Source organism: Eublepharis macularius, chromosome 13 (genome assembly GCF_028583425.1).
Source record: "Eublepharis macularius isolate TG4126 chromosome 13, MPM_Emac_v1.0, whole genome shotgun sequence".
Classification (NCBI taxonomy): Eukaryota; Metazoa; Chordata; class Lepidosauria; order Squamata; family Eublepharidae; genus Eublepharis; species Eublepharis macularius.
This window is the reverse complement of record NC_072802.1, coordinates 41,039,629-41,054,214: the sequence shown is the minus strand read 5'-3', so window position 1 is coordinate 41,054,214 and position 14,586 is coordinate 41,039,629. Positions and strand designations below refer to the sequence as shown.

The 14,586-nt window shown below is 42.2% G+C and overlaps 1 protein-coding gene across 1 annotated transcript; it reads left to right on the top strand.

Moving 5' to 3' along the window:
- Positions 1–480: 480 nt before the first annotated feature.
- On the top strand, positions 481–13,300 carry VGLL1 (vestigial like family member 1). Its single transcript, XM_054995803.1, has 4 exons — positions 481–633; positions 4,751–4,980; positions 7,557–7,970; positions 10,983–13,300. The coding sequence occupies exons 2-4, from the start codon at positions 4,761–4,763 to the stop codon at positions 11,021–11,023; spliced, it is 675 nt and encodes a 224-aa protein (XP_054851778.1). The 5' UTR covers positions 481–633; positions 4,751–4,760; the 3' UTR covers positions 11,024–13,300.
- The last annotated feature ends 1,286 nt before the right edge of the window (positions 13,301–14,586 follow it).

Sequence of the window (14,586 nt, the reverse complement as noted above, 5' to 3'; positions counted from 1 at the left end):
GGTCAGACCTTACAATGAGGTTTTATTAAGAAATTTGTGTGTGCCTGCAAGGACTCAGGTTATGTGGTCCCCAGAAATGGCAAGTTTGGATGTAAGAGAAAGATGACGGTGTGGCTGAGACATGCCAGGCACTTTGGGGAAAGAGGCCATGCAGCCTTCTGATGTTCAACTGAAGATTTTATAGTGGCTTCTGGGCTTGGAAATGGTGACCCTTGTCAATAAAATCTGCACAGCATAATTTTGCAGAGAAGTTGCATTTTGGGCCCTAGTCATGTGCCCCTGATGATACTGGGAGCTGGTTTTAAACATAGATACTATTTACTTCAGTTGTATGTTGCCAAAAGCCGTCAACTTAAAAAAAAAAATTTCCTCATTCCTGAAACCTCGGAACCTGGTTAACTTGTCAGAGTGCATTTCACGCATTCCTGGTAGCAGAGCTGAAGGCTACGCCTAGTACGATTACAGCTGGAGGGACAGAAAGCATGGTATGAACACACTCAGTCCTTACTTCACACTGGGATTGTTGCAGAACTGGGTATCGGTGTGGGGGCAAAGACCTGGAAGGTTGCAGTATGAACTACGAAGGGCCAGAGAGATTCTCTGGGGCTGTAGAACAAAAGGCAGTACATTAAGGTAAGCAACCTTGGATATTTTTCAAGTAAAATGTATTCTGCCTCTTCCAGTTCAATGTCACATATACAGAACAGGCTGGCAAACGTTTTGTAAAAACGAGAGCTACTTCTGAGTAATGAAAAATATTCTGAGCTCCTTTCCCTCTACCACAGCATGTCACCAAGGTTTGTTCTGTCCTAGGAATGGTAAACTAGACAAGAGCACTAGAAATTAAGCTACTACCTGAGTTGCAAATGAAATGAAAACCTGGAGAAGAACTTTTTTGTGGTTTTTCTAGGTTAGTGGTCTCAACCAGTGGTACATGTGCCACCAGTGAGAAGCAGGGTTTTCATAGCTATTGCTAATCAATCCCCATGTCCATCTGCAAGTGTGATGTACCGTCTGTTGCCAACCCTAGCTGCCATCGATAATCCATCTCTGACTTTTTGGTATGTTATGATAATCATAACCCTTGGACACCTGGTGTTTCTCCTGCTCTCCCATTCCCCTTGCCTGCTGACTCTACCTGTCATTGTGCTTCTGCAATTTTTAAAAAATAACTTTTTATTTCTAATTTTTTTTAATAATAAAACAACAGTAATACAACAATAACAAGATTCTAAAGGAGAAAACCTTGTATACAGATTAGGTAATAAACATATTTACAGGTCATTAACAATAAAGACATATGTCAATATATTTGTTAGGTACAGTATAATCCTCAATAGAGTGTTCAGTGATATAGTTTAGAAAAGGAAGCCATCTCTATAAAAACAATTGGTAACAGGGATTCTCTGATGAGGCTATTCGGTCTGCTATTTTGTCATAAATTAAGAGATCCCAGACCTTAGACATCCATAATCTAATGATACACATACTATTGCTTTTCCATTTTGGGGCTATGGTTATCTTGGCAGCTGTTAACTTTAATGAGACAACATCTATAAGTGGGTACCTTAGTTCCATACCATAAATTCAACAGTATGGTTTCTGGTTTGTGTTGTATTGTGTGACCTATTATTTTTTCTATAATGGTAATAATAACATTTGAATCTTAAGACACGTCCACCAACATATCCAGTAGCACCTTTAAGACTAACCAACTTTATTGTAGCATAAGCTTTTGAGAATTACAGTTCTCGAAAGCATCTGATGAAGAGAACTGATTCTCGAAAGCTTATGCTACAATAAAGTTGGTTAGCCTTTTTTGATAGAGTAATTGGAGGGAATGCAATACAAAAGTTTGTGAGCCTCTGTTGTCAGATCCAGAGGAGTGAGCTGTGTTAGTCTGTAGTAGCAAAATCGAAAAGAGTCCAGTAGCATCTTTAAGACTAACCAACTTTACTGTAGCATAAGCTTTTGAGAATCACAGTTCTCTTCGCATCTGATGAAGAGAACTGTGATTCTTGAAAGCTTATGCTACAGTAAAGTTGGTTAATCTTAAAGATGCTACTGGACTCTTTTCGATTCTGTTATCAGGGATGTACAAGCTACTTGTAGCAGCCAGCAAGCTACCTGTTGGAAGACCTCATATATAGAAGATATGTATCCTAAGTGATGTTTAAGCAAGCTGTTGATGAACAGAATTAATCTAAAAATTATATGCTTTTGGCAACAGACTGTGGCTCAATGACAGACCATATATTTTACATGAGAATGCCTCAGGTTGAAACTTTGGTATCTTGGTAGGAGTTTGGAAAGACCCTTCAGTACCTGAGATTTTACAGGGCTGCTGCTAGTCAGAGATGAGGCTGGTTTAGATGGGTCAATGGTCTGCTCTGATACTGGGTAGCTGTACATGTTAAAAGAGATGCTGGGGACATTTCAAGGCACCGTATCAAATCCAGGGCTTTTCCTATCATCGATATCTCTGGTATTAAGTGGGTGTCTCATTCCAATTCTGAAAGCACCCACTTGACAAGGTAAGGGGTTCTACATACTAAAAGGGATTTTCAAGGAACGTAGAAAAATATGACTTTGAAAAATAATCATGATTCATAAGAGAAAAAGCCCTCCACAGCTCAATAAAAACGAGGAGGCCTGCTCTAGGAGGCAGAGGCTGTCAAGAGCAGTTGAAAATCAGTTATAGGAGAAATTGGCTTGCTCAAGCCTAGAGCTTATGGAATCTTGAAAGAGGGAAAGTTTATTATTATTTATTATATTGGATTTTTAGTCCGCCCTCCTCGCCTGGCGGGCTCAGGGCAGAGTACAACATTTCAATTGGTGGGTGAATTTTTACATTTTCTTACTACTGCACATAGGCAGCAAAACTAAGGAGTTGGAGTCTTTGGTGCGGTGGCATATGTGAGCACCAAGCAACAGTCAACTTAATGTCTCTTATGTTGAGAGGCCTGCCTTACTCCTGTTGTGGTGGTTTACTTGCCAGTGGAAAGCTGAGAAACATTTTAAATAAAATCAGACAAGCCTGAAGGAGTGCCTGTTCCTAAAAGAACCTTGCTCTTGAAGATCAGCTAATAAAATCCAGCTCTTGGTTGGAGCTCAGGTTCTTCTCCACCAAGGGTGCAGGACCTTTTCAATAATGACCCCAATGTTGTGGGACACTTCTACTGCCCCTGTCCCTGATAATCATCAGTCACCTTTGCTTGGCTCTTTCTGGAGGCATGTTAAGACTTAGCCTTTAATGCTGAGCATTTATGATGTGCCTTGATGAAATCTAGGCAATTGCTGTTTGGTATGTGTGTGCATGTGCTGCTACCTGTGTTTTGTCTTTTATGACGACCTTATGGTTTTTTAAAATTCTTAGTATGTTGCATCCTGATATGAAACCAGGGCAATGTAGCAATATGCAAATCCTGTATCTGTTGATCAAAACTCATCTGCATGCCCGCTGCTTTTTTCTAACTGGCTTGTGAATTGCTCCATGTGCTGAGAAAAATCCTCCATCTTTTTGACCAATCACTTCCCTGTCCTTTTCTTCAATGTCCACTTCATTCTTGCCATTTGAAAATGCAATTTTTCCCATTGTTCCATTTTATATTTTAGACTTTGTTAGGCTAGGGGCCCACAAGGAATCAGACATGTATGACAGCCCACTCACCCACCCCAAATGCCCCCGCTAGATTTGTTTGGTGTAGAGCCAGTTTGGTGTAGTGGTTAAGAGCATGAGACTCTAATCTGGAGAACTGGGTTTGATTCTCCGCTCCTTCACTTAAAGCCAGCTGGGTCAGTCACAGCTTCTTGCAGCTCTCTCAGCCCCACCCACCTCACAGGGTATTTTGTTGTACGGATAATAATGACATACTTTGTAAACCACTCTGAGTGGGCATTAAGTTGTCCTGAAGGGAGGTATATAAATCAAGTGTTATTATTATTATAAATGTTATTATTGTGGGTAATTAACAATAACAACAACATTCCATTTATATATTGCCCTTCAGAACAACTGCTATCAACATTCTGTGCTCCTGGAGCAAACAGTCCTCATTAGACTGCTTTTTTGGCGGGCGGGTGGAGCTTTCTTTAATGTACAAAGTCATATTTTTCTGCATATCTGGGGTGGAATTCAGAAAAAGAGATTTTTCTGAAAGTAGCTTAATTTGTTGCTTCTGACATCTGCATGGGAAGCAGGGAGATACTATTAGACACATGATGGCCAGTGTTATAGTGCCTTTTATTACTTTGGCTTTTGTTGTTGTTACTGTTTTCTGCAATCTCAGTTCACATTTGTTAAATATTTGCTGTTCTTCATTGCTGCTCTTTTTAACAACAACATTCAATTTATATAACGCCCTTTAGGACAGCTTAACGCCCGCTCAGAGCCGTTTACAAAGTGTGCTATTATTATCCTCACAACAATCACCCTGTGAGGTGGGTGAGGCTGAGAAAGCCCCAAGAAGCCGAGACTGCCGTTTAATGTTTTTGTCTATGAGTTTTTTCAAACTTGTTTTGTTTTTAGATTTCATTGACTAAAGCTTTTCTATTTGTATCTCGGTATCTCGGTATTTGTATCTCGGTAAGGTGAAGTATAAAAATCTAGAGGAAAAATACATTCCAGACTTGCCATAATACATATCATATCATGTATTACCATATAATGTAAAAATAGGATTCAGTTCCCCCCATTTTTAAAGCAACAAACCAATCTGCTTGTTACACTGTTTTTTATATTCGTTTTTAGACTCAGATAAATGTTCCCAGACATGGAAGAAAAGACACACTCCTCAAAACTAAGCAAAAACAAACAGCCTGTGAAAACAGAATGGGGGACCCAATATGTGGTATTTACTTACTTCCAAGGAGACATTAACAGTGTGGTAGATGAACATTTCTCCAGAGCTTTGAGCACTGCTAAAAACCCACAGGATCTGAGTAGGAAGAACAAGAGCGAGGACACTATACTTAAAAATGGTGAGTTTTTTTTCTTTGGGTGCAGTTGCCATTGTACATGCCACAGTGACGCTGGGCTCTTAAGGACACCATGGATTTAGAAGCTTCTGCAGGTAACATGGCAGAGCAGAAATTGCTGGCAATGTAAGAAACTGGGCTGGATCTGAGCCTCCAACATTATTTTCAGTGGTACTGCTAAGCCTGGGGTGATACGAAGTAATAGCTAAAAGTATGCTTCTGAGTTTGTGCAGTGTGGGTTTCGCACACTACAGAGTAAGCAAACAGCCTAACAACTCTGATCTGGGAAAAGGAATAGGGGAATGTGAGGAGTGCTTCAGCCACTACAAACTTTTATTGCATTTATGCGCCCTGGGAGCAATTCTACAAATTATTCCTGTAATTTGCAAATATCATGTTGTGAAAGAATGCTCTTAGGGTTCTCAGGTCTTTGCCTAGAAACAGTGCTGGCATCAAAAGCCCAAATAAGATGGCAGTTTGGTGTAGTGGTTAAGAGGGGTGGGACGTTAATCTGGAGAACCGGGTTTGATTCTCCACTCCTACGCTTGAAGCCAGCTGGGTGACCTTGGGTCAGTCACAGCTTCTAGGAGCTCTCTCAGCCCCACCCACCTCACAGGGTGTTTTTTGTTGTGGGGATAATAATAACATATTTTGTAAACTGCTTCGAGTGGGCGTTAAGTTGTCTTGAAGGATGGTATATAAATTAAATGTTATTATTCCCCTATACTCTTTCCTCTCTTGGTCCTTTCTGCCCCCGCTTGATGAAGAGCAAAATTAAAGTCCTGCCGTCAGACAAAGTTAAATCCCAGGACAAAGTACTGAACAACAGTTTCAACAGTTAGCTCCATGCCTGAGAGCCGGTGTGGTGTATTGGCTGGACTAGGGTTGGAAAGACCCAAGTTCAAATCCTCATGGTCACTAGGTGACCTTGTGACTCACAGACCCACGTTGCACATGTAACTGTCTCCACATGTGCAAGACCTAGACTTGGGGGTCAGAATCTGAAAGCCCATATACAGATAACAGTTGGACTGGTATTCCCCAGGAAAAGAAATGAGGCATTTGTGCTCAACCAGGTTGACTTTACTGACTACAAAGTGAATAGAGAAATGGCAAGAATGAAAGGCTGTTTCAGTGCCAAGCACTAGTAAAAATATTATGGAAAATGTAATTTAAAAAATTCTGGTGTTAATTACATTAATTGTAATACATGTCACCGGTGGCTAGTCCAAGAGGAAACCCATCCAGGGAAGAAGGTAATTGTGTGTGCTTGTATCTCCAAAGGGGAAGAAAAGAAAGATTAGTTGGTGGGGAGGAGGAGAGCGAGTCCTGAGCCAGCAGGGTCTGTCACTCAGGGGAAGCAGAGGATGGAATAATGTGAAGCAGCTAGCCAAAGTTGGGGTTGGTCAAGGATAGGAGCAGCAACAAGGATGGAGAGAAGTTAGGAGCAGTGGAGGGGAGTTCCACAGAAAGAAGAGGTGCGGAGAGGGGGTGAGCAAGGCAGAAAGTTAAAGCAGCTTTGTCCTACCTCTTCCAAAGTGTGAGCATATTCTCACAAGGTGGAGGCAGGAGAATTCTAACCTAAAATGGTGGCTGGAATGTTAGAATATTTATCCCATGTTTCCCACCATTGTGGGGGAACTGCTCTGGGAGCTTACACTGTTTTTAATGGTCCTGTCTTTTGTGATTAACTTGGAAGATGGCTAGATTTTCCTATCTGATGGGATGATATATTTAAGTACACGGTGATTGCATTAGAAGGACTGATCTTTAAATCTGAGATGATCTAATGGAGTCATAAGACAAGCCCAGGGACTAGAGGAGTTTGCTTCATTTTCAGAGGAACCCGGTTGCATCATTCTGGGGAGGTTTTCTATTGTGTTCTGACCTGGATGGCCTAAGCCTGCCCGATCTCATCAGATATCAGAAGCCAAGCAGGGCTGGCCCTGGTTAGTATTTGAATGGGAGACCACCAAGGAAGTCCAGGGTTGCTGCAAAGAGGCAGGCAATGGCAAGCCACCTCTGTCCATCCCTTGCCTTTAAAACCCCAGCAGGGGTCAGCATGAGTCGGTTGTGACTTGACAGCATGTTCCATCACCACCATCTTATCACACTTCCTTCCTGCTATCTGGGATGTTTAATCTATGATGGACCCTGCCTTGGTCCCGGCATGATCCTGGGCTCACAGGGGCTCTGAGTATCACTCTCACCCTAACCTGCTTTCAGGGTTAGCGTGATGTTCAAATGAATGAGGGGGAAACTATGCATGCTGCTCTGAGCTCCTTGGGGGGAAGGTGGTAGGGAAAATAAGGGATGGAGGTATTGCAGGGGAATGGTTGAAGGACACGTAATGCAACACACTTGCTGAAGCCAAGTAGCTCCAGGTTTTATCTGTGCTTGGATAGGAAACCTCTGGCAAACCATGTATGTATGCCACCTTGAATTTCTTGGTGGAAGAAAGGCAGAAAATAAATGCAACAAAATGATAAGAGAAAACAGAGATACCTTGGGAACCTTTGTCACTTCCAATGGACTCTAAAGTACATTAACTAAAATCTGTATTTTTCTTTCTTAACCAGACAGCCACATGACTCCCCATCAATGGAATTTCTCACCTCCCTGGGCTAAACCATACCAAACACCCCCTCCTTTAAACCTCTCCAGCTCTGACCTACATGCTGCTGCCCCTGTGGCTACAGACCCCTTCCAGCCATCCGTTCTACAAGGCATTCCTCCCCCAGGTTCAGATCTATGGCATTTGCCTTCAGGGAGCCATCCCAATTTGACTGCCACTTCAGAATACTCTTCCTCTGTGCCTGAGCTGCATATGGCACAGGGATCCATATCGGATGGGAAATACGGTTCTTTGCTCGGTCTTTTGCAACAAGACAGGTGTCCTCCATCCATGCAGGAGTCTACAGATTCCAGCACGTCTTGTCTTACTGGCTCTGCAAGGTTACAAAACATGAGCCACAGTTTAACTTCTGGGGGAGGTAAGTAAATATTGACTTGCTTTTGATCACTTATTCCTTTATATATTCCCATCCACCCCCTCCAAAATCCCTCTTTTCCTGGAAGGAGCATGCTGGCTTAGAACAGCTTGGAAAGGAATGTTTTGGCAGAAGAGAATTGTGTGAATGTTTAGATGGGCAATAGTAAAGAGTCCAGTAGCACCTTTAAGACTAATCAACTTTATTGTAGCATAAGCTTTCGATAGCCACATCTCTCTTTGTTAGATGCATCTGACAAAGAGAGATGTGGCTCTCAAAAGCTTATGCTCCAATAAAGTTGGTTAGTCTTAGAGGTGCCACTAGATTCTTTACTATTTTGCTATTACAGACTAACACAGCTAACTCCTCTGGATAGATGGGTAATGATTTCCTAAAACTGGAGAATGTGTCTTTTTTTTTAGAAGAAAGTTTCTTACATGTTCAGAAGCCACAGGACTCGCTAATAAATTTTCGGTGATCAAAGAATGGGGGTACATTACCTTGGACAGGAGTCACACAGTGCTGGGTGTTGTGCTATTGTAACTATTCTTTCAGGTGAATAATTACATCAGTACAATATCTAACAATATGTGGATCCTGTCCAGAGCACCTGCAGAAAAAAACAGGTGATGAATAATTTCCAACAATGTGTTGCTCTTATCCGATTTAACTTCTGGCCTCCTTATGATTAGCAGCATTTTGCAGACTAGTAAAAATTACAAAAAGCATTATGTAGAGTAACGTGTCCATTTTACAAAATGTGAACAAGGTTGCAGAATTGAGGTTGAATCACGTCTAAATTCTTGGAAGCTTGACTTCCTTGCTTCTCCTCTCCTGTTGCAGCTTAAAATGCCCCCAAAATGCTTCTGGGAAGGGAGGCTCTCAAATGCCAAGTTTTGGGAAAGACCTTTCTCTGCTTGAAGCCCTGGAGAGGATGCTGCCAGCCAGAGCAGATGGCACTGTGTTAGGTTCCTATGCTTCTGCCTCCATAACGTTTATCCCTATATTATTTATTAAATGTCACTTAAGGCCAGCATTCTGCATCTCCACTGTCACAAACATCTTTCCTCTTGTTGGCTCCCATCCATCTAAAACTAGGCTAAACAACGTGGGCTGTGTTAGTTATGGCATATTTGTGCAATGGGTTTCTCTGTGGCTTACGCCCTCTGCTGACATTCAAGTGGAGTAGAAATGAGGACGAGACTGCACATACCTGCAGGTCGTCTCCTGACCTCGCCACATTCATTAGAACTTGGAAAGAGAGCAACTATGCAGATGCTTTGAACGCACCATCTGGATGTTGCAAAAAGGGAGGGTACAGGTGACACATTGGCTGCATCCACACAGGGGCACAAAAAAGGTAGAAGCTTTGGTGATTCCACCAGTTGTGCTTGGAATAAGCATGATGTCATGTTAATGTTGTTGGCAGAGTCCCTATGCAGCAGTCAGAACATTGTGCCGATTAAGAGTTACGAAAGCTTTATTAATAGAACTAATGAACTGGACGGGAAAGAGAATAAATCGAGTTGCTTTACTAGCTGAGAGTGTTCCACAGAGTTCTGAGAATATCATCCTGCAAACAGACAGACAAGAAGAAAACACCTTATTAGAAAGGAGGTGCTTAACTGACAGTCCTTTCTAACTATAGCTTGCTGTCCTCTGCAGAATATTTTTCTCTTCTTCATAAACAAGACATTGCTAGACTCCAACAGATGTTCCCCTTTAATTCAGGTGCTTCCCTTTCTCCATGACAGAGACACTTCTAATGTGGTCCAGCAGATGTGAGCCTGTTTTTCTTTTCCCTCCCCAGTCCATACATTTATTTTTATCTAGCTTGTTTATCTTTCCAGTGCTTTAATCATGATTTCTTTTAGCTGGATTGGGGTCCTCAACTTCAATTTATGGGTGGTTTTATTCTTGGCTCAATTTCATACCTCCCTCACCCCGCCCCCCAGCCTCTGTATTTCATACCTGGGAGAAACTTTGCCTTTAAACTGCAAGCAGGCAGGTAGGATAATATTCCTGAGCACCCCAGAATGTGGACTTTATTGGTTGTTGTGGATTTTCCGGGCTGTATCGCCGTGGTCTTGGCATTGTAGTTCCTGACGTTTCGCCAGCAGCTGTGACTGGCATCTTCAGAGGTGTAGCACCAAAAGACAGAGATCTCTCGGTGTCACAGTGTGGAGAAGATGTTGGCAGGTAATTTATTTCTATTCAGGAAGGTGGGTTTGGGCTGAGTCATCCTGTAAGAGTTTCCCGAGGTGTGGAACGCTAATGGAGGGAGGCTTCACTGTATCCTGAGGAGGTTCTTTTGCATATGGATTGGTGCTTGATATGTGGATTTTATTGATTGCTGAGAGATGTTTTGAGCAACCTGCCCATTCTGCAAAGTGTAAATTATGATCAAGTGGAGAGCAAGTGAATGGTAAGTGAACAGAGAGGAATGCACATGAGTCTGTTCACTTGCCAGGCAAGTGTAATTCATCACTTGTAGCTTGGCTCTTAGAGCATTAGGAATCAAGCAGGACCTTCCTCCTCTCCTCAGTGGTCCTTGGCTCTTGTGTGATCCTGTCTCCTTTGCACAAGACAGATATTGCAACTGGGCTCTTTCACACAATAACATCAGCTTATGGGAACCCTTACTTAAATTAAGATATTTCTGATGTGCTTTTAATTTTAAAATGTTGTAGGTAATAGACGTTTTTCATCTATTTGAGCTTTGGTTTTGTGTGTGTGTTAGATGGAAAACAGAACTTTAATAGTACAACCACGTTAAGCATCCACTGGGCCTGGTCCCTTCTGCCAGGAAGCATTGCTTTCAGGTGACTGGGAAAGGAAACTTTTATAAACAGGAAAAAAATGGTACTTGTGTTTCATTCACCTTGTCGTTGTGCTGCAACAAATGGATAAAGTGGGTATTTGTATCTGCATATCACACCACTCAAATGTTTTTCCCCCTGTATTCCTGTCCCTAACATTATTAATTACATCCTTGGTATCTTTCATGTCTTCCAGGTATCCAGGCTAGTGACGGGAGGAGAGATTTGTACTTTTAGAAAATTGATCTGTTTGGCTATTGATTCTTCCCAGTGGATGTTTTAAAAAATCTGTTATTAAGAGAAGCTGAAGAACATCTGTGAGTTCTCTTCCCCATCCACCAGTTGCACAAACACATTTGTTTGAAGCTTATAGACAGCCATATTGAAATTCTCACGTGCTTTATCATCTTTGTTCTGGTCACTTTCTTTGTGACTCTTGTTGCATGCCTTATGTATGGGAAAACTTTCCATCTGGAAGTACCATTTCCTATTTGTATCAGAGGGGATAAAGACCAGTCTTCCCTTCCGGTGCAGTGGTGGTGATGACTGTAGCTGGGGAAAGGACAAAATGGGGTCCTGAACCCTGATGGTTGGGGACTGCACACCTGCACCTTAGGGTTGGTTGTGCCATTGCTTATGGTGTTCAATGTAAAATTTTCTAATACCAAATATATGGCTGCAGAACTGCAACTTCTGATTTCCTGAAGAATATTCTCAGTTCAGCTGGTTATGAAATCCCTGCCCCCCAAAGGGGATTCTGGTGCTAAATTGTGTGTAAAAGAAAAAAACAAATGTTGGCAAGGTATTTGCAAGATCTTCTTTTGAGACAAGAAGTGTAACTGGAATGAATTGGAAAGCACGTACACATGACGGTAACGCCAGCTAATTTGAGTAAGAATTTAGATTTTTTTTTCAAGTTCCAAAATCACGATTGCTGTTTTGTTTTTCCAAAATCAAGATTGCACATTTCTGCTTTGCTAAGAGCTAGAAAGAAATTATTCATTGGCTTTTCCGCATCAACATCCATCACAAGCAGAAAATAGCACTTCTTGGAGGCCCGCTCAGGGAATAACAACACTCGCCTCTTTGAAACATGGAAGTGATACTGCACTTGCTGGCGGTGACTTAGTTCCCTGAGCTCCATGTGTTTTTCTTTCACTAGGGAAGATGTGACAAAATATTTTATTGTATAAAATGATCACCATCTGGTGCTTCAGTTATATTTCTATAGCCTCAATTCCTTTGAAAATGCTGTATAGCCAGGGCTCATTTCAAGGGGGAACACACAGGAATGCAGTTCCAGCAGTTCCCTAAAGAGGTCACATGTCAGGTGGCCCCGCCCACCTGACTCTCAGCCATTTTGGGCCCATTTCGTCCTGGATTGGGGCTGAAACAGCCCAGATCGGGCCTCTGACGGATGGTGGATCACTCTCTCACTCAGCAGCAGCCCAATCCTGACCATTTTGGGCCCCTTTTCAGCCATTTTCAGCCCCTTTTGCCATTTTGGGCCCAATTTCAGCCCTGAATGGCCAGGATTGGGTCCAAAACAGCCAGGATATGTCAGGGGGTGTGGCATATGCAAATCAGTTATACTAATGACACACTTCCAGTGATGGCAGGGGGTGTGGCATATGCTAATGAGTTATGCTAATGAGTTTCTTCAGCTCTTTTTCTACGACATGACCCCTGTGTATAGCCCACTCTTTTCTAGTAATGTCAGAATCATTTGGTTGCTGAATGAACTCTCCTATCTGAGTTGGAAGAGGATCCCAAAATTATGTCTGCATTCTTCTCTCTGAGGCAGGGGAACCTTTATTAAGAGCTGTGATGGCCAACTGCTTTGGCAAGTGTACCCCAAAGTCAAGGCCCTTAGAGGCACACCCCATGTCTTGATCTAATGTTGCATCTAATCTGTTCAAATTTCAGCAGGGTGTTGGGTGAAGTGAGCAGGCTTGCAGATCTGATCTTACATTGCTGACAGGCCTTGCAGGTATCAGGTACCTGTGACAGGTACGAACCTGAGACATAGTGAAGGTGGGAGAGCAGACGTGGATATAGCACAGTTCAGTCTGTTACAAAGTCATACAAACATGAAGAGCCAGGCCCAAATCCTATTTGTACTTTGTCTGTTTTATATTGCTCTGATACTTGCAATATCACTTCTGGCCATCCACAGTGGTGGTGCTGAAATGCAGAAAACACAGGACAGCAAGTCCCCACTTTGACGATCCAGCATACAGTAAAGCACTTGGTCTTGTTGGTGTAGCTCCCTGTACAAAACCGTTGATGCCTTACACCAGGGTTTCCAGGTGTCCCACTAATCCTTTTGACACCAGCTACCACCTGTCGTCAAAATAAGCAAACCTGAGCTATTGCACAGCTCCTTCTTCCCTTTCCCTACTTGAGTTGCATGTTTCATGTTATAAATTGACTCTGTGAGGCTTTGTTATCACCCTTAAACATTTGTACAGTGCTTAATATACTTGTAACCACTTTAATAAATAGTGCTATGAATATGTGTGTGTATGTATTCACTGACTCGCTAGCCTGTTTCCTGCATCTGGCAAAGGGAGCTGCAACCATGAATGCCTGGATGGTGGCATTGCTTAGTTTTTGCCAGGCTACAAGACAATTTCTCCCATGCTACTTTCCTAGAATAAGTTCGTTTAGGACAGAGCTGTGTTGTGATCAGAACGTTTTTAAATATCCTGAGCTACTGTGAAAAAATGAAAAAAAAAATCCACAGAAAGCAACCCTTTTCGACCAGCGGGTAGAACCGTATCATTGCATTTTCAGAGGAGTGCTGGCTAGGTTCTTTGACATTTCTACCACGGACTGACTTCCTACACATTATCCTTCCCACCACCCCATACACGAGCGAGACCCAAGCCTGGAAGCTTAACCTCTTGAAACTACAGCAAGTCTCGAATGGGTAACTTGAGGGAGGGCTGATGGAGGTTCAAGGCTTAAGTAAGTCTTGCAATCTTCAGTGTGACTTCTTAGCCCATCCAGTGTGTTGCTTAGCCAACAGTTACTTAATGAATCCATCAGATCAGTTACTAGATAGTTCTCCAAATGTCCAGACAGGCCATGCAGAGAGACCCCCCAAGAATCATATGCTGAATTCTGACCAGTTTAACCACAAGTTGCTTAAAATTATCTCTTGCTCCAAAATAGTCATTGTCTCTGGGGTAACTGCAATTCAGGAAGCCTTTATAGAACAGCAGGGTTAATTCTTAAAGAGAAGGCCAGGGAGTTGGCTTCCCATCAAAATGATAAACAGCAAGCCTGTATCTGCTAGTTGAAGCAATTTGAATCTATTACTTTTCATTTTCTGGGTTGTGTTAGAGCTTCTTACAAGTATTTCTGATTTTTATTTATAAGACTGAAGGATGCACGAAACAAAATTATTAGGTAGACAACATCAAGTTTGTTGAGGCAACTTTCAGTTATCGAAAACAAACACTTTATTAATTATGTCTCAAGTGGAGACATCCATTATTCCCCATATTTCTTTTTTTCTGAAATACTGAATGAACATGGGAGAGATTTTTGTTTTTGTGAATCCCAATGTCTCAAAAGTAATAGTAGCTTTGTCTCCCCCTGCCCATGTGCTCAGTTGTTACAACCCAATCTTGTGTGTTCATATACAGTGTTGCATTAACTAAATACCAGAGAAGGCTTGGTTCTCCTAAACCTGTTTTACTTGTGGTGTTGTATTTCAACTGGAAAATCTTGTGTCAGTTGCATCAATGGATTCCTAAAGATAGCACTGCTTTGCTCCTGAGCCTCTATGTGTA

Bases quoted from the DNA above. Each gene is read 5' to 3' on its own strand.
- VGLL1 (XM_054995803.1), top strand. From the start codon at position 4,761: ATGTTCCCAGACATGGAAGAAAAGACACACTCCTCAAAACTAAGCAAA. The intron at 4,981-7,556 runs GTGAGTTTTTTT...TTTCTTAACCAG, and splicing joins GGACACTATACTTAAAAATG to ACAGCCACATGACTCCCCAT. The intron at 7,971-10,982 runs GTAAGTAAATAT...CATGTCTTCCAG, and splicing joins CAGTTTAACTTCTGGGGGAG to GTATCCAGGCTAGTGACGGG.